Raw genomic sequence first — 19346 nt, forward strand, 5'->3', positions numbered from 1 at the left:
GTTTTTAATGATTACAAAGGTGTCATCCACATATCTGACCCAGAGTTTGGGTTGAATTTGCAGTAAGACTGTTTGTTCTAACCTTTGCATTACCGCTTCTGCTATGAGTCCAGAGATGGGTGAGCCCATGGGTGTTCCGTTGATTTGTTCATATATTTGGTTGTTGAATGTGAAGTGTGTTGTGAGGCACAGGTCCAATAGTTTGAGTATACCGTCTTTGTTGATAGGTTCCCCGTCTTGTTGTCAGTTCTGTATGTCCAGCAGGTTGGATATTGTTTCTCTGGCTAGAGTTTTGTCAATAGAGGTTAACAGTGCCGTTACATCGAATGCACTTTAGGTAGTCCATAGAATCTGGGGGTGTTGTTGCTTTCAGGTTTCCTTCTTTGTAGGTCAAGCCTAGTTATCGGTCCGTTTTTTTGTAGGTTCCTCAGTGTGTTGTTTATCTTATTGGTGAGCTGTGGGGTGGGGTCAAACTCCCTCTTTGGTAGGTGTTTGGATCTGCAAGTAGTTGTTGCCCTTTTTGGATGCAGTCTGCTTTGTCCACAAGTGCACAAACCAGACATCCCACTCAGACCCATAGTATCACTACCAGGGACACCATCACACAAACTGGCTAAAGAACTACAGCAGAAACTGAAACACCTGATTAGCGGATCCAGACACTCTTTGCAATCAACACAGGAATACTTGGACATCATCAGAAATATACACATAGACAAGGAAGAAACCATGGTCTCATTCGATGTAACGGCATTGTTCACCTCTATCGACAAAACCCTAACCAGAGAAACAACATCCAACCCGCTGGACATACAGAACTGACAACAGGACGTTGAACCTATCAATAAAGACTGCATACTCAAACTACTGGACCTGTGCCTCACAACACACTTCACATTCAACAACCAAATATATGAACAAATCAACGGCACACCCATGGGCTCACCCATCTCTGGACTCATAGCAGAAGCTGAAATGCAAAAATTAGAATAAACTGTCTTACCGCAAGTTCAACCCAAACTCTGGGTCAGATGTGTGGATGACACCTTAGTAATCATTAAAAATACAGAAATAGAGAACACACACTGGATCATCAACGCTACACTCACAGGAATCCGATTCACTAGAGAGGAAGGAAAGGACAACCAACTCCCATTCCTAGATGTGATGGTACAGAGAACACCAAAGAGAGAATTCACCACAAAGGTATACAGGAAAGCCGTGCACACAGACCAAGTCCTGAACCACGAAAGCAACCAACCCAACACACACAAAAGAAGTTGCATCAAGACACTATTCAAAAGGGCCACAACACACTGCAGCACACCAGAACTGCAAAAAGAGGAAGAAGAACACCTCTACAATGTATTCGCTAAAAACAGATACCTGCGCAATTTCATTAACAGATGCCTAAGGGAAAGACAATGGAACAAGGATATGCCACAACCCAAAGGACTAGCCACATTACCATACATCAAGAGCATTTCCAAACTGACAGCCAGACTACGGCGACCACTAGGACTCATAACAGCACACAAACCAACAGCCACTCTCAGACAATAACTCACCAGAACAAAGGACCCGATACCCAGCATGAGCAAAACCAATGTAGTGTACAAAATCCCATGCAAGGACTGCACAAAACACTACATAGGACAAACAGGAAGACAGCTAACGATCTGCATCCATGAACACCAACTAGCCACGAAACGACATGACCAGCTATCCTTAGTAGCCACACACGCAGATGACAAGCAACATGAATTTGACTGGGACAACACTACTATTATAAGACAAGCCAAACAGAGAACAGCCAGGGAATTCCTAGGGGCATGACACTCACCCATAGATTTAATCAATCAGCACATCGAACTGGACCCAATATACCGGCCACTGCAGCAGACAGCTGGAACTGACAACCGGAAGCGGCAGAGACAAACCACTATAAATGCCGGAGGAAAGATCACAGAAGTGCTTCACAGGAGGCTCCCAAGCACTGAGAATGTCACCTAGACAGGGGACGAAACGTCTGCAACACAAATTCCCAGCTCGGCGAACAGAACCACAACAACGAGCACCCGAGCTACAAATCTTCTCACAAACTTTGAAGTTGAAGAAGTTACAGATGCTGAGAAAGTGTGCCTTGATCAGCTTCATACAAGGATACTTTAAAGAAAGCTCCAGAAAATTAGTTGCACCCTTTTGAGATTTATTAGAAACGCCTGAGTTTTGAGACATCATAGTAATCTTCAACAAAGAGTATAGTGCCAGCCATTATGAGTGAAAGAGTCTAACTATGTTGTGTGTGTAGAATTAGGATGCTTCTGAAAACAGAAGATAATGAGCAGCTTGGTTGATTATGCACTAATTTAAAGGATTGTTAATTTATAATTCCTGTACTTTTATATAAGGAAGCAGAGGATCAGGTGATATTGAAGACATTAGATTGGTCAATGTTAAAGTGAGACATAACAGGACTGAACAAGCCTTATCATCAAGACGGTCTTTGATGTTTCTCTAGTTGGTGTCTCAGGTGCTGAAGTTTCTCCAGAAATTTGTGGGCGGCACGGTGGCACAGTGGTTAGCACTGCTGCCTCACAGCGCCTGTAGACCCGGGTTCAATTCCCGACTCAGGCGACTGACTGTGTGGAGTTTGCACGTTCTCCCCGTGTCTGCGTGGGTTTCCTCCGGGTGCTCCGGTTTCCTCCCACAGTCACAAAGATGTGCGGGTCAGGTGAATTGGCCAAGCTAAATTGCCCATAGTGTTAGGTAAGGGGTAAATGTAGGGGTATGGGTGGGTTGCGCTTCGGCGGGTCGGTGTGGACTTGTTGGGCCGAAGGGCCTGTTTCCACACTGTAAATCTAATCTAATCTAAAAAAAAGCTACTAAAGAGATATGTCAACTGCCAGATAAACACCGACTTGCACTCGGAGAACTAACTACACCAAAGTAACCACTGTTTTGAATTTCATCTAACAAATTTGGTGAAGTTCTTCAAGGAATTAATAGACGTTGTTTATACTGTACCTGTGATGAATGTCTTTTCAGTGAAGCTTGCAATGCTGAATTACACAACCCATCCATTACATTGGAAAACTTTGAATAGAAGGCAGGATTCTGAGGTTGTCTGAACACTAAGGCTGGAGTGAAAGAAACTTGTGTCAACAAAGCAAAATATCAAGAGTGGGAGCCTGAGGACTCTGTGGATTTTAGTTTAGAAAGACGTCGTGTGTTGGTTCAGGCTTGGTGTGCCAAAGGCCTGTTCCTGTGCTGAACTGTTATTTGACCTTTGGTTGCAAGTGCTGTCTATGGTGTATGTAAGCTTAATAGACTTAGGCTGGATTCAAAGTTAATCTGATGTGGTCAATATAGGCGTGCTATATACACTCCTGGTCATTGTACCAGGTATCTAGGCACAGGTTCAGTACAGAAAAGCCAACCCAGTAATACATGATTTAGGATATCTGACATTAGAGATATTGATGGCTAATTCATCTCGTGAAGAAAAAACTGCTTTAAGGGAAATGCGATTCAAGAATTTTAAGACTTTTGGAAAAATAAATGTTGCGCCCCCTGGACTCATATGCAAACCTAAGGGGAAGTTTGTTTCATCCAGGACCTCACAGCTTACAAATTGGTTGCTAAATTTCTGAAATTGCAACAACAGAACTTCTTCAAATTATGAAATGTGTCGCATGTATAAAAGGTCATGCTATAGTGGGAATGTTGGTGATGGATAACCCAGAGCCCAGACCAGTGCTCCAGGGGCACTGGTTTAACTCCCAGCCCGACAGCCAGTGAAATTTAATTTCAGCTCATTCGTCTGGAATTAAAAGGTAACCTATTGTTGACTGTTGCTAGCACAACTGCATGGCAGGGGCAGCATGGTTCGCACTGCTGCTGCATAGTGCCAGGGACCCAGGTTCGATTCTAGCCTCAGACGACGGTGGAGTTTGCCTATTCTCCCAGTGGCTTTCCAGATTTCCTCCGGGGGGGTGCTCTGATTTCCTTCCACACTCCAAAGATGTGCAGGTTAGTTGGATTGGCCATGGCAAATTCAGGGTTACAGGTATGGGGTACGGAGGTGGGTTTGGATGGATGCTGTTCAGAGGATTGGTGATGGCTCATGGATTTAATGGCCTGCTTCCGTACTGTAGGGATTTGATGAACTTCTTCTTCAGAGAAAGAAATCTGACTGAGACCCACAGCAAAGTGGTTGACTCTTAACTGCTTTCCACAAACCATTCTGATCGAGGGCAATTAAGGATGAGCAACAAATGTTGTTTTTGCTAGTGATGCCCACATCCCATGAATAAGTGCAGTTTTTTTTCACTATACAGTCAAAATGGAATAGACTGGTTCATAGAAATGGTAGAGAAAAGGTACGTGTTTAATGAATTGAGCCATCGATCTGCTGGTTGAATCATAGAAACCCTTCAGTCCAATTCTCTCCTGTGTTTCTGTGATGGACACCAGAAATAGAAGGAGTAGGCCAATCTCCCCAGATGGCACACTTCTCTGAGACTGCCCTTACATGCAAAGAAGGTCAATCTGGGAATATAAGACAAGGAATTCCCTCAGAGTTAGCATACATTTGCCAGGAGTGTGACAGGAGTCACAAGCTAAAAGGGGAATTGTACACGCAGATGGTGTCCTTGCTCTTGGCTTGAAATCAAGCTCCAGACCACTGCGTCACCCAGTCAGCCTGTTAGTTAGATTGGGGTAGGGGCTTTTACCCCATCAAGGAGGAGGTCTCTCCTCTGAGAGCCACTGTCCAACTAAATCAGACCAGTGGTCACAGCTGGAGAAGGGCTGCGTTTCTGAGGACCCAGGAAAATTCAGCTTTTCATCGAGACCAAGCCTACAAAGGGAGCAAGGGGTGGGTTCACTGCTGGCATTGGCGGAGAAGAGGTGACCCTTTCTGGAACAGGGAGGGCTTTTTATTAGGCACAGGCTTGTGCAGATAGAAGTGACCACACCCCATCCTCAGGAAGCAAGTGGGTAAAACACAGGGTGTCACCATGTCACCCAGCTGCCCACTACCCTGGGAAAACGCCAGCAGCAATGGATGGGTAATAGATATGGCACATAATATTCACACCTCTCCCACCTGCCAGACCACTCCTTGTAAGGGGGGAGCATGACATTCCAATTTAAGAGTATAGTATTAATGATATTGCAAATTGATACAAACTAGTTGGTGGATGCATTGTTAGAGAACTGACAGTCTAGGGTCAAAATATTCTTTCTTGGCCAGTTTGCACACATCATAATTTTCATACTCCCTATCTGTAATTATCTATCTGCAGCAGAAAGCAAGTTAGCAGTCTGCAACTTGGCAGCGTACAAGTACCAAGTCAAGATGGTGGCAGAGTTGGAACAATGTGTTAGACCCATTAGATTAGACAGATTCCCTACAGTGTGGAAAAAGGCCCTTCAGCCCAACCAGTCCACACCGACTCTCCCAAGAATAACCCACCCAGACTCATTTCCCTCTGACTAATGTACCTAACACTATGGGCAATTTGGCATGGCCAATTCACCTAACTGCATACCGTTGAACTGGGGAAAATGTGCAAACTCCACACAGACAGTCACCCGAGGCTGGAATCGAACCTGGGACTCTGGTGCTGTGAGGCGGCAGTGCTAACCAATTAGCTGTGGCTTAGGAGACCATTTGTGACACTGAAGTGTGAGACCATCTCAAGTGGGCTTGATCTCACCCCAAGTACAGAGCAACTACGGAACTCTGCCTAAAGATCCTGTTGTAGCAGAATGGTTGGTAAGTGAGGTGTCAGAGGGTAGTAGAGATGGAGGAGGTTGCAGGCACAGGAAGAGATGAGGCCATGGGGGAATTTAAATTGGAACATTTTAAAATGAGTTTAACATCAAGGGGGCTAATGCAGGTTAAAGAGCATTAGTGTTAAAGAGCAAAGTGTCTTCTCATGTTAATTACTCTGCTACATAGCCCACTTTTGTAGAATCTTGCAGCATCTCGGGGAAATTCTTGCTTTCAAACTGACCTTGAAAAACCGACTTCAGCCATGAATAGGCACTCCAGCATCAAATACTGAGACTAATAGCTCCAATTTACTTTGGTTTAACCATTGCAAATCATATCAGACTTTTGAATCTGAATACCATTGGGGCCTTTTCTAATTAATAATCCTCGTTATCTATTAAGCTTTATCACTCCCTGCGGAAGAATTTTACTATGGCCTGGATGATTTCAGAACTTAGAAGGAGTTTCAGTAAAATTATAAGGACACATCGCAGAATGAGAATTACCAGAGAATTAAAAATTCATGCAATTTTAAATCGTTTGTGTATTTGTGCCAATTACCTAGTCCCAGCTACTAACTTTGTGCAATTTCCCAACATCTATTGGAAATCTGAGCATTCGGGTACAAGTCAAAGTCGTCACTTCAGCAACAAAGAGTAACTTGGTAATGTGCACAGAAAGGTTAAGAAAATGTAACAAAGACCCCTCGGTGGCTATAGTATCAACACCTCGACCAAAAGGACCCCTTCCCAAGGGAGAGCCTACGTGGCACTGCTAATTCTGTGGTTTTTTTTATATAAGCAGTTCGGTTTATCATAGATTTTTCCTTTATTTTGTGTTCATGGGATATGGGTGTCATTGGTTAGGCCGGTATATGTTACCCATCCCTCATAACCCACAAGGCAGTTCAGAATCAACCACATTGCTGTGGGTCGGGAGTCATATTTGGCCAGATCAGCTAAGGATGGCAAATGTCCTTCCCTCCCTCCACACTGTCCCTTATCAAACACTCCCAGGACAGGGAGAGCACAGGGTTAGATACTGAGTGAAACTCCCTCGACACTGTCCCCCATCAAATGCTCCCTCAAACCTACCTCCCCATACCAAAACAGTTATAATTATCACCTTATATGCAACATGGTGGCTCAATCATTAGCGTTGCTGCCTCACAGTGTCAAGGACCTGGGTTCCATTCCACCCTCGGGCAACTGTCTGTGTGGAATTTGCACATTCTCCCCGTATCTGCATGGGTTTCCTCCGGGTGCTCTGGTTTCCTCCCACAGTCCAAAGATGTGCAGGTTAGGTGAATTGGCCATGCTAAATTGCCCATAGTGTTCAGGGATATATAGGCTAGGTGCATTCATCAGGGAAAATGTAGAATAACAGAGTAGGGGAATGGTTCTAGGTGGGATACTCCTCGGAGAGTCAGTGTGGACTTGTTGGGCCAAATGGCCTGTTTCCACACTGTAGGGATTCTACAGTGACCTCTATTCAATGTTGACCAAATTTGAAGCCATGGTGCTAGACGTGAGAGGACAAGGTGGACACCAGTGAGACACAGACCAGTCAAGGATACTCGGTATTTTGAACTCTGACAGGGAAAACAAATAATAATTGGAAGTGATGCAAATTTCTCTGATTGGCCTTGTACGCCTAAATGGAGCTCCAGGAGGGAGATGTGGGTATTATGCTGGCAAATGGGACTAGATTAATTTAGGATATCTGGTCAGTATGGACCGAAGGGTCAGTTTCTATGCTGTATAACTCTATGATTCTACAAATGCAGTAATACTTTAACATCTCCAAGTCGTCGAAGCAAATCCAACAAGGTACCGATGGGTGATCATAGTGGTAAGTACCATTACTTTTAAACCTGCAGCTCAAGGCCCTCTCACCTCAAAACAAAGAATATAGGTGAATGAGGTCCACATCAGGTTTGAGGAAGAGACAGCAGACATTTTCCTAAATGTCACCATTCCATTCCAATTGTAATCACATCAGCTGGTAACTTAACTGCTTTCTGGTTCTTGAACATAGATATTTTTCTGAACCAACCTGTTCAGAGATCTGGAGCAGGTAGGACCTGAACCTGGGCCTCCTGGTCCAGAAATAGGGACACACCACTGTGATGGCTCGACCATGAGGTGATTTTTGACTGGCTGGTTAGGAGCCAATCTGCCGTAAAACGGAATGGAATTGGCTTCAAGCACTGAATGAAAGGAATTCTCTTCCCCAGCAAGCATTGGAGGCTGGGTCACTGTATGTATTCAAGGTTGAGTTAGACTGATTATTGATTAATAAGGGAGTGAAAGGTTATGAGGGCAGGCAGAAAATTGGAGTTAAGGCCACAATCAGATTGGCATGATCTTATTGAATGGCAGAGTAGGAGCTGATTGACCTACTCCTGTAGTAGTCAGTGTGCAATGACCAACTCACACTAAAAGGATCCACCTCCACCCCCTCAAAATGAAGTTTGGGACCTCAAACATCAGGATGTTCACAGACCAGCCGAGGACCGACAGACCGCAACATTATGGGGGAGCTCTGACACTTTCACACTAACAGTATTACCCTGAGTGAGACACAGCAGGCAGGAGACGGTCAGCTGAAAGAACGAGGTGGCGATTACATCTTCTTCTGAATAGGTTAACCTGAGGAAGAATGCCAACTCCATGGGTTCGGCCTGGGACATATTGGCCATCTCAGCAAGCACTCCTTGTTGGGTCAGCAAATGCATCACCACCCTCTGACTCATCCTAACCCAGCACTTACATCCCTAATCGAGAAGCAAAGCATGAGGTCGAAGGGGAATTCTGCTCCAGCCTTGATCTGTGTCCCAAAGGGGGATGAGCTGGTTCTCCTCGGTGATTTCAGTGCTGATCCAGGAGGGACACCAAACTCTGGAAGGATGTGTTTGGTAACAAAGGCTAGCAACATCCCCAGAAATGAGGTATAAGAAGACACTTAGTGGAGTGGTGTACAGTCCTCCTAACAGTAACCACTCAGTTGGATGCAATAGGAGAGAGGAAATTGTTAAAGTTTGTCAGAAAAACACAACAATAATTGTAGAAAATTGTAATTATGTCCCAATTTCCTGAAGAAGGGCTTATGCCCGAAACGTCGAATCTTCTGTTCTTTGGATGCTGCCTGATCTGCTGCGCTTTTCCAGCAACACATTTTCAGCTCTGATCTCCAGCATCTGCAGACCTCACTTTCTCCTCTCAACTGGAAAAGTCAGGTGGGCAAAGGTAGCCCAGATGAAAGGTTCATGGACTGTTTTCAGGATAGTTCTTGGAACAGCATGTTTTGGAGATGATGAAGATTCCAGGCTATACAAGAGCTGGTGTAAACTCAGAGTGGTGCTGTCCAGAGGTGGCAGTGACCATACAATGATTGAATTTTACATTTATTTTGAGGGAGAGAGAGAAGTGGGTCTGAAACTACTTTTTTTGTGAGTTCCTAAGGATTTCTGTGACTGCAGAAAAGCAGAGCTGGCTGAAGTGAATCAGCAAGTTAGGTTAAAGGGTAGGAGAATAGAAATGCAAACATTTAAAGGGATATTTCAGAAAATACAGAATATAAAAATTCCGATGAGTAAGGAAAATGCCAAGGGACAAACTGCACTCTCCATGGTTAACCAGAAATGTGAAAGGTAATATTAAATTTAAAGTAAAAGCATAGCATTGTGCAAAGCCAGTGGCATGTCAGAAGACTGGATGGAATATAAAACAAACAGCAAGTGTGTCCAGGCTGAGCATCAAGTTGGTTCGTTAATAGACAATGAGTGAGCAGATGGATGTACGGATTAGGCTGGTCAGAGACCTTATAAACCCGCAGTGTCGATAGACCAAGAGGCACTTGACTGGATGTGATTGATTCAGTCAGCTACAGTTCCCCAGCCACGGTGTAGTTGATCCATGCAGCCTTATGGAATAGAACTTGCTTCTAGTTATCAGTTCCTTCCAGGAAACATCACTCACAGCTTCCATTCTGGTTTGTGCAACAGCAGCTGACGTGTCACTACTATAACAGCAACTTTCATAACATAGCCCCTCGGTCATAATGAACCATTCAAGGTTTTTCACAAGAGTGTTATAACAAAGTATGATACCCAGCCACATAATAGATCAGGCAACCAAAAACTTTGTCCAAAATGTAAGGTACAAAGAGTCTCTCAAAGGCGGAAAGCAATGTAGAGAGGTGAAAGGGTGTAAGGAAGGAATTCCAAAGCTTGGTGCCTTGGTATGTGACCCAATTGTGGGTGTGATAATAATTGAAAATGCACCAGAGACCAGAACAAGACCAGCACAAATCCTTTGGAAAATAGTGGGACCAAAGGGAGCTCCTCAGTCTGAAATGACACACACACACATCTAATTTATAAGAGAATCTTCCCTCGAGATTGTGATGAGGCAGAGTTCACTCCTGCATGGTATAAGTACAATTCAATAAACTGCCTGTGAGACTGGGTGCTTTCGACATGCGAGGAATACCCAGGAAATGTGTATCAAAGGCATGAAGTGTAATCACCTTAAAACTCACTGTAACCCCCTCAGACTGGCTCACAGGGCGTTCAGGACAAAAGAAACAGCCACAATATTCTTCAAAACTCATTCTCATCGACAGGATAACTTAAAATTCTGTGAATTTACAACCACATCATCAAAACTACCCTTCCGTGGGAATACTGGTGACATTTCATGCCTATATATTTTCATTATCAATAGGACTCTTACCTGTGAAGTCTCTTATGCTTGTTGTTTATCAGCATGAAACCAAGAGGGAAATGTGCCTTGGATGTGTGTGTTATATGTAGAATGACAGGTCATGACCGGATCAATCCTGGAGCTGCATAGAGCCATCACTCATTTTGCATTTTTGTTCAAATTTCACTTTCGATCTGATTTCCATCCTAGATTTGCATCCAGCTTTTACTCTCTGTGTGATGGAAGAGTCCAATGATGCAGTGGGATAATAGACCATAATTCTGCTTGACAAGGATAACCATCACTGGTTGGTGTCGTCATTGCTGGTGCTGAGATGGAGTGTGCGATGTAATGATTGCTGAAGGGGTTGATTTAGCTCCCAAAGCTATTCATTGAGCTAATTTGGACTCAGAGCTATCATTTTACCCAAATACCTCTCTGGTTTACAAAGAAGTGAAATGCAGCAGTCAAAAGGTATTTGATAATGTCTTAGATGGACTGCACCATTAGCCATAGACCCTAGGCAAAACTGGCAAAGATAGGACACACAGATAAATTTCTTATTGTCCCATACCCTTACCATGCTCATTGCTCTGGACACTATTTTGTTCCATTAAATTGATTTTTCTTTCTGCCTTTTATGATTGTGTTTGACGCGTCTCACATTACTTTGAGGAAATATATTTGGAAGAGAAAATAAATACATTGTTAATACACTAATCCAGACTGAATAAGAACTGTCAATATGTGAATGTGACCCCGAATTGTCTGATGTGCATTTTCAAACTTTTGCATCTCTCTATCAAATTTAAGTAATACCTCTGTATTTAATGTGTTATCTTTGGACTGTACAATCAATTTTGTATCTTCACATTTTATGCTGGCTCCCATGCAAAACACAGTTATGCATATAAATCACATAAAGAGCGAGCAGTGATGTGATAAAATATGTCATTTCAGATATTACTTATGCATCAGCAGTCCATTGTGTGCTTTTGGTTAGTATTCAGTGCTGACTGTAAAAACAGTTTTTAAGAACAGCATTGGTCAGTTTGGTACCAGATGTCCTTATCGCTGTTTGCAGTGCACTATATTTATAATTACAGTATCAGTCATGTTTTGTGCATGCTGAATTTTTAAACAACACATTCCCTCAATAAGATTTATTGAGAAGATGAAGCTGAGATTTTCTGAATGACTATCCATTTTTAATATGTGTTACCAGAACACAAATCAATGCTGCAGCACATTGGTGATATGTAAAATATGATACTGGGTCGAATTTATATGAGGTATTATCAACTTTATGCAGATGGGCAAATCCTCAGTGCAAGGTGTTTTTCCATTTAAATCTCATTCCAAACAGGCTTTGAACCTTGGGAACAGTCAGATTTGAGATACAACAGACGAAACAAAACAAAACAACAAATCTGAAAGACATAAAAACTAGTGAATAACAATGCAGTCGACAAAATAAGATAATATTTTCATTCAGCTTCTTCTTATTCATGAGTCCTAACCTCTTCAAGGATGGTGACAAGAGAGCAATGCAAACCCAATTAAATTCACAAGCCCTGGAGGAAATTGGCATGCTCAGGGATTGGAACCCAGAGCAGAATCCTCTGCTCCAAAAGGAGGTGCAGGAGGGGAAACAGTATATCCATAAGGCCATTCTGCCCATCGGGTCTGCACCACCATTCATTGAGATCATGGTTGATCTGATAATCCTCAAATCCACTTTCTGCCTTTTCCTTATCACCTGTGTTTCCCTTACTGATTGAAAAACATCTAAATCAGCGTTAATGGCCTTCTGTGGTAAATAATTCCACAACTTCACAACCCTCTGAAAGAAGAAATTCCTCCTCATCTTTGTCTCAAATGGGTGACCCCTAATCCTAAGATTATGCCCTCTGGTCTGAGACTATCCCACAAGGGGAAGCACCCTTTCTGCATCGACCCTGTCAAGTTCCCTGAGAATTTTATATGTTTCAATAAGGTGTCCTTTCATTCTAACAGCCCTGTCCCTTCTCCTCATTAGCCACTACTCGAACAGTCCCCTTGCCCCTGTCCTGGGTCCTTGGTGATCCTATAGGGGGTGCTTTTCTCGTAGTAGGTATGTCCTTCTCCAAGACACCGCCAAGCGTGGGTAGTACCAGCCTCTGATTGGCCGGCAGGTCTCGCTGGTCAAAGTCTGTCTCCAGAGTCTTTATTCCTGGGAAAGGAGAAGCTAGTGACCTCACCACTGCCTGAGGGTCATGTGATCCAGGAGGATCTTGACTGTATGTGATGTGAGTTTCTCATTGGCCATCCAGCTGACAGGCAAGACCACCTACCCCCTGCCCACCCAACACAATTGTACCTCAAGTTGGTGTGAGTAAAGAATTCTCTGTTTTTCTTATTCACTCATGACTGGCCAGCATTTATTGCCCATCACTAGCTGCCCTTGAGCTGAGTGGCTTGCTAGACCATTTCAGAGGGCGGTCGGGAGTCAACCGCATTGCTGTGAGTCTGGAATCACATGTGGATCAGACCAAGTGAGGATGGCTGATTTCCTTCCCTGAAGGACATTAGTGAGAGTTTTTCTGATGATCAGCAATTGTTTCATGGTCATCAGTAGATTCTTAATTCCAGATTGAATTCAAATTCCACCACTTGCCATGGTAGAATTTGAACCCTGATCCCCAGAACATTAGCCGATTTCTGGATTAATCATTTTGCGATAATGCCATTAGGCCATCACTGATACTAATGAGGATAAGATCTCACTCATTCTAGCTGGATGAATATGCCCCTAGCTACATAAATGGTATGCTCACTTTAGCTGGGTTTGTATTAATTCGCACTCACTAGATCAAGAGGCAGATTTTCCCAATAGACTTCAGGGATGTGTCCCCAACCAATGTTTAGCAGCAGCATAGCCCATGTTACATTCTTCCATGTGGAGATTTACTATTGTCCAGCTCTGTGCTCATATCATTAAGGAGACCAGCAAGAGAGACAGACATTGCTGAAGCAGGTATATGCTGAAGCAGGTGTTTGTGGGCGGCACGGTGGCACAGTGGTTAGCACTGCTGTCTCACAGCGCCTGAGACCTGGGTTCAATTCCCAAATCAGGCGACTGACTGTGTGGAGTTTGCACGTTCTCCCCGTGTCTGCGTGGGTTTCCTCCGGGTGCTCCGGTTTCCTCCCACAGTCCAAAGATGTGCGGGTCAGGTGAATTGGCCATGCTAAATTGCCCGTAGTGTTAGGTAAGGGGTAAATGTAGGGGTATGGGTGGGTTGTGCTTCGGCGGGTCAGTGTGGACTTGTTGGGCCGAAGGGCCTATTTCCACACTGTAAGTAATCTAATCTAAAAACCGGTATTTAAATGGCTGAGGTGTAGTCGGTGAACTGGTCTACACCTCGGAAAATATGATCAATTGTCTAACATTGTTGGCCGATTTGATATATCGCTGTTGCCTGTAATAATGAAAAATGCTAAAATCTGTAACAAAGCAGGCTATGAGGACAAGTGAAGATGGAATTGAAGTTAGTCGTTGCTCCAAGGGATTTGAGATCCAGGCCACCAGCTCCCGTGGACTGGCAACTATTTATTTTAAGAGCTTCCACTCTTAAACCTTAATTAATTCTGTCAAGCTCTGCTGGGTGTGAGTGCAGCAACGGAAGAAAACAAATAGTTGTCAAAATGCATCTGAATCCTTTGTCACTGATTTTAAAAATGGATCGGGGAGAAAGAGAGCCATTGTCCTTGCGGAATATGCCACATTGGGTGCATTTTTTACAAGAAGGTGTGTGAGTTTCTGAAAAAAGCCATTGAGGATGTGTTGTGTATCCTGAGGGTATCTGTCTAATTTAAGTCCAGATCAAAGTGAGTTTGCTGATAGCTCAGCAATGTATTTCAGCTTTAGGGTTTGAATGAGAGATTGCGTGTCAACAAATAGGAGCAGCTTATTTATGGAGGGCAAAGAACAAAGGGTTTTAAATGGTGTTCTGTACAGATGAAATAGATAGCCCACAACAAGGCTTGAAAACGTGAGGCTTGTAATTAGTTTCTTGCAATAATCTGTAATAATATTGTGGATCCTTGTCTCAACCTGCATTTTGGAAATGAATTAATAATCTTTCTTAATGAAGTATTTTGTAAAAGAAAATAAGTCCCTCTGATAATTCTGCCTTTAAGGCAGGTAGCACTTAATTACTTTTCCCTTAAGTAAAATGGAGCCCAAATGAACTCAGGAAATTTGAGGTCTGGAGAAAAGATTTGTTTATTGTTGTGTCCATTTACCGTGTTATCCTGAGGACTTCATTAAAATGAATTGGTGAGCACAGTAAATTTTCATAATTGAGCTTTATGAAACATTGACTAATTCATTATTTTTTATTCACTTCTGGGACTTGAGTACCGCTGTCAATGCCAGCTGTTTTTGACTAATTTCTGGTTGCTTTTGAGAAGATGTTGAAGTATCTTGTTGAACATTTTAGGTGTAGGTACACCCCTAAATATGTATGTTCATCCATAGTGCCCTTAGAGAGAGAGAGTTCCAAGATCTTAACACAGACATAGAGAAGATAATTGGATGTAGTTCCAAATCAATGGTTTCAAGTAAATAGCACTGGTGTCTCACAGCACCAGGGTCTCAGCTTTGAATCCAGTCTCGGGCGACTGTGTGGACTTTGCATGTTCGCCTTGTGTCTGTGTGGGTGTCCTCTGGATGCCTCAGGTCTCCTCCCACTGTCCAAAGCTGTGCAGGTGGATTGGTCATGGGAAATTGCCCATAGTGCCCAGGGTGGTGGATTAGACGTGGGAAATGCTGGGTGACAGGGTTAGGATAGTGAGGTGGGTCTGGGTGGAATGCTCTTTGGAGGGTTGATGTGGATTCAATGGGCGGAGTGGCTTGCTACCTCTTTGTAGGATTCTATGATTCTAAGTGAGGATGATGTACAACCTGGACAGGAACTTGCAGCTGGACTGTATCTGCTGCCCTTGTCTAGATGGTTGAGGTCACAGATTCTGAAGAAACTGTCAAAGGAACCTTAACCAGTTGCTGAAAAATTGAACAACAGATTTTGCATTTAGCATTTTAGGCTAATATCAGTGGGTGGGTATGAGGGGACAACGATACAGAACTCATTAACTTTTATTTGAGGTTTCCCTTTTTACAGCAAATGGATACCAATACACAAAATGGCCAAGCCACGACCTGAATGGTGTTTGAATAATGACAGGGTTTGTGCTTTTTAAACAATACTAAATGACCAAAGGGAAGATTATGATCAGGTTGTTTTGATCTTAATGAATGGTTCGTTTCTTTTACTTTATAGAACCAGGCTGAGGCACACTACAAGGGTCACAAACACGCCCGAAAGCTCAAAGCTCTGGAAGCCTTGAAAAATAAGCAGAAAGCTGCAGCAGCCAAGGAGGACGACATGATACAGGCAATTCACAATCCAGACGACACCATGAGCGATGCAGAGAAAACAGGTTAATGACTCCACTTCTGTTAGCAACCGTAGATTTGATGCATCTTTTACTTAATCGTTGAACTTCAACAAATTGTTTAAAGGGACAACAGTTTCATTTAACTTTGATGTTAAAAGCAGCAAAATAGTGAATCGAAGTTTTGTTTTAGCAGGGACGGTGTCTGTTGCTTTCCCGGTGTTTACCAGTAACACGGCAGTCACCTTGTAGATTATCATTGTTACCACAAGGCTGCCATATCACTGAATCATCATGAAGTGGTCACTTTGTCAATCAGGTGTGAGACCACCACTCAGTACCTGGTTTCACAATTGTTGGGCATCACCGTATAACCCTGCACAAAACTGCACATGAAAGATGTCAAGCGTTTTTGCTTAACCTTCAAAGAATTTTATAAGCTAACTGAAGGAATCCCAGGCTCCCACTTTCATGTTGCTGAACACAAGTGAAGGTCTGCTCCTGTTGAAGCATGGACAGTGCCCTCTGTCTCCAGATGAAGATGAATAGATACATTTCTGTACACTAAGGGTATCAAGGCAGGTGGGGAGACAGCAAGACAGCATTGAGGTAGAGGATCACATGATCATATTGAATGGCAGAGCATGCCTTGTGGGCCTAATGGCCTACTTCTGCTCCTATTTACTCCATTTACATGCTTCGGTGTTTCCACTCCATGTGATCCACAATGAGGTACAACTGATAATATAACTTGCTGACTAATGAAACAATGCAGATATCCGTGAATCCGGTATCTAGATTAATATGAAGGTTTGAGTTCACTCACTACAATGTGTGAGTGATTGTATTCATTGTTTCTAGTCAGTAACAATGTGGAGGTGCCAGTGTTGGACAAAGTTAAAAATCACAAAACACCAGGTTACCAGTCCAACTGGTTACCAGATTATAGTCCAACTAATTACCTGGTGAAGGAGCGGCACCCAAAAGCTTCCACATAAACCTGTTGGACTATAACCTGGTGTTGTATGATTTTTAACTTTAGTTAGTATGTTATTATGGACGCGAAATGTCCTGATCAGCCACAATATAGTGTCAGAAATTTACCAACACCTATCAGTGTGACACGTTTGTCAATCAATCAATAGCCAATGTTGAATCAGCCCTCCCAACATCACTGCAGATATTTCCAGTTCCCTCTTATAATGTAATGATTCACTGGATTACAATATTAGATTAGATTACTTACAGCATGGAAACAGGCCCTTCGGCCCAACAAGTCCACACCGATCCCTCTGAGGAGCAACCCACCCAGACCCATTCCTCTACACCTAACACTTTGGGCAATTTAGCATGGCCAATTCACCTAACCTGCACATTTGTGGACTGCGAGAGGAAACCGGAGCACCCAGAGAAAACCTACACAGACACAGGGAGAATGTGCAAACTCCACACAGACAGTTGCCTGAGGTGGGAATTGAACCCGAGCCTCTGGCGCTGTGAGGTAGCAGTGCTAACCACTGTGCCACCGTGAATGAATGATCTAGGGTGGCATTACATGAGTGAAGAAGCTTTGCCATAGATGAGGTTATAGACGGAAAAATTGCAGATGTTGGAATCCAAGGTAGACATGAGCAGACTAGTAGAACACAACAAGCGATGCAGCATCAGGAGGTGAAGTAGTCAAGGTTTCTGGTACAACCTTCTAGGTGAGGTCATGGTAGCTCCAAAAAAAGTCTAGTTTAACTGATCCTATGGACATTTCTTGTTTGTTATTCAGATATTGGGTTTGATGTCACATCAGAGTAACTGTTACCTTAGTTTGGTGTGAAAAATAATTTATGGCGCAATTTCTTCAGTTACAACTGGAGATGTTGGGGTGAACATTACGTTTCTCGGTAGAGAGCTGATGCAGAAGGGCACAGTCCAAAACCCCTGCCCTGTGTCCTCACAGAATAAATATGTTGCTGCCAGTTAGCAGACCCAGACCACAGGAGCAGTGGTTCATCACCTTCCTCAGAAATGACAATATAATTTAAAATTCTTAGGTTTCTGTTATCATACTATACGTTTCTATTGACATCCTGCTCTTGTTTTTTCTCATTACAGAGCTGCACCAGGGGCTATTTTAACCATGTAATAGTTTACTTTCTAAAAGAAAAGTAGCAGCTAGCCAGTGGGAAACTAGTCAGTTACAGCTGTGAAGCAAGCTTGCTTCCTGACCGCACACCTTTCCCTCTGTCCTTTTCTAAGTTTGCAGTGTTTATCAGAGTCTGCTTTTTATGCCAGTTTTCAAATGTCACTCCATAATAAACTCTGATGACTCCACTTAACACAATAAATAATACTGTTGAATCGCAGTTGCATATACATTCATATTGTAATAATAATACCTTGTTGTGATGGTTCTGAGACTCAGTACTGCAGGCCAATGCATCTCATAGCAGAGGGCTAATGTCATGGTGGGGTGTGAATTGTAACGTCCCCTTGCTCTGAGTGTCAGCCTTTATCATTCGTTTTGAAGGTGCAATGAATTTTTTAAAAACATGATTAAAGACACTGCCACCTGTGATATCTAACCATGGTTCCTGTGTCGAACATTCACCACTCTTGCGTTGCCTCATTTAGCTCCTGACTTTCTTAGGACCCGAAGAATGTGATACAAAATCCCAGATGATGGAGTTGTCAACAAGCACATTGGTTTCTTTGAAAGCTGGCAGCTGATTTTGGCATTTCACTGACTCGGGTATATCAAAGACCAGCTTAATGAGGTCAGGAAGGTGACCTGAGGTCTGTGACACAAAACTACCCCCCATTGAGACAATCCAAAGCTCTGATTGGAATATTCATTAATTGGAAAGAATCATAAAAGTGAAACTACAGAACAGGCAGTGTGACCTTGTTACACATGATACACCCTGATTGATTCATTAAGGGAGTTATTATTAAACACCTCTGGAGCAAGTAGGTCTTAAATCTGGGGCTCCAAGCTTAGAGGTAGGAGACTACCACCACACCTCAAAATCCATATTGTTGATATATACTCCATTCACTGTCAGTTCTGGAGAAGGGTTACTGGAACCAAAATGCTAGTTCTGCTTTCTGTCCACAGATGTTGCGAGTCTTCCTGAGTTTTTCCAAGAGTTACTGTCTTTGTTTGTGATTTCCAGCATCAACCGTTCTTTGTTTTTTTATTCCATTCACTTTCCAATCTATTGAAGCCATATTCACTGGTGACCGATATACCACCATTTTTTACATTAATTTCCACATTGAATTTCAGTTACAATGCGCATGCGAACCAAGATAGGGATTGACCATGTTTATTAACATCATTTTAAGAAATATAGCTCTACAAATTTAGATTTGGCTACAGTTAGTAACTAAAGATTTGCACCTCATCACTATGTTTTGAAAGAAGCTGA

The 19346-nt window shown here is 43.0% G+C and overlaps 1 protein-coding gene across 1 annotated transcript in view; it reads left to right on the forward strand.

Annotated features, from left to right (window-relative positions):
- znf385c (zinc finger protein 385C) overlaps positions 1 to 19346 on the forward strand; it is a 199382-nt gene that overhangs the window by 161615 nt on the left and 18421 nt on the right. The window contains exon 4 of the mRNA XM_060848619.1: positions 15810 to 15969. Coding sequence (XP_060704602.1) covers positions 15810 to 15969 — 160 coding nt within the window. The remainder of the gene's footprint in view (positions 1 to 15809; positions 15970 to 19346) is intronic.

The sequence above is a fragment of the Hemiscyllium ocellatum genome, chromosome 32, assembly GCF_020745735.1.
Source record: "Hemiscyllium ocellatum isolate sHemOce1 chromosome 32, sHemOce1.pat.X.cur, whole genome shotgun sequence".
In the NCBI taxonomy this organism is placed as follows: Eukaryota; Metazoa; Chordata; class Chondrichthyes; order Orectolobiformes; family Hemiscylliidae; genus Hemiscyllium; species Hemiscyllium ocellatum.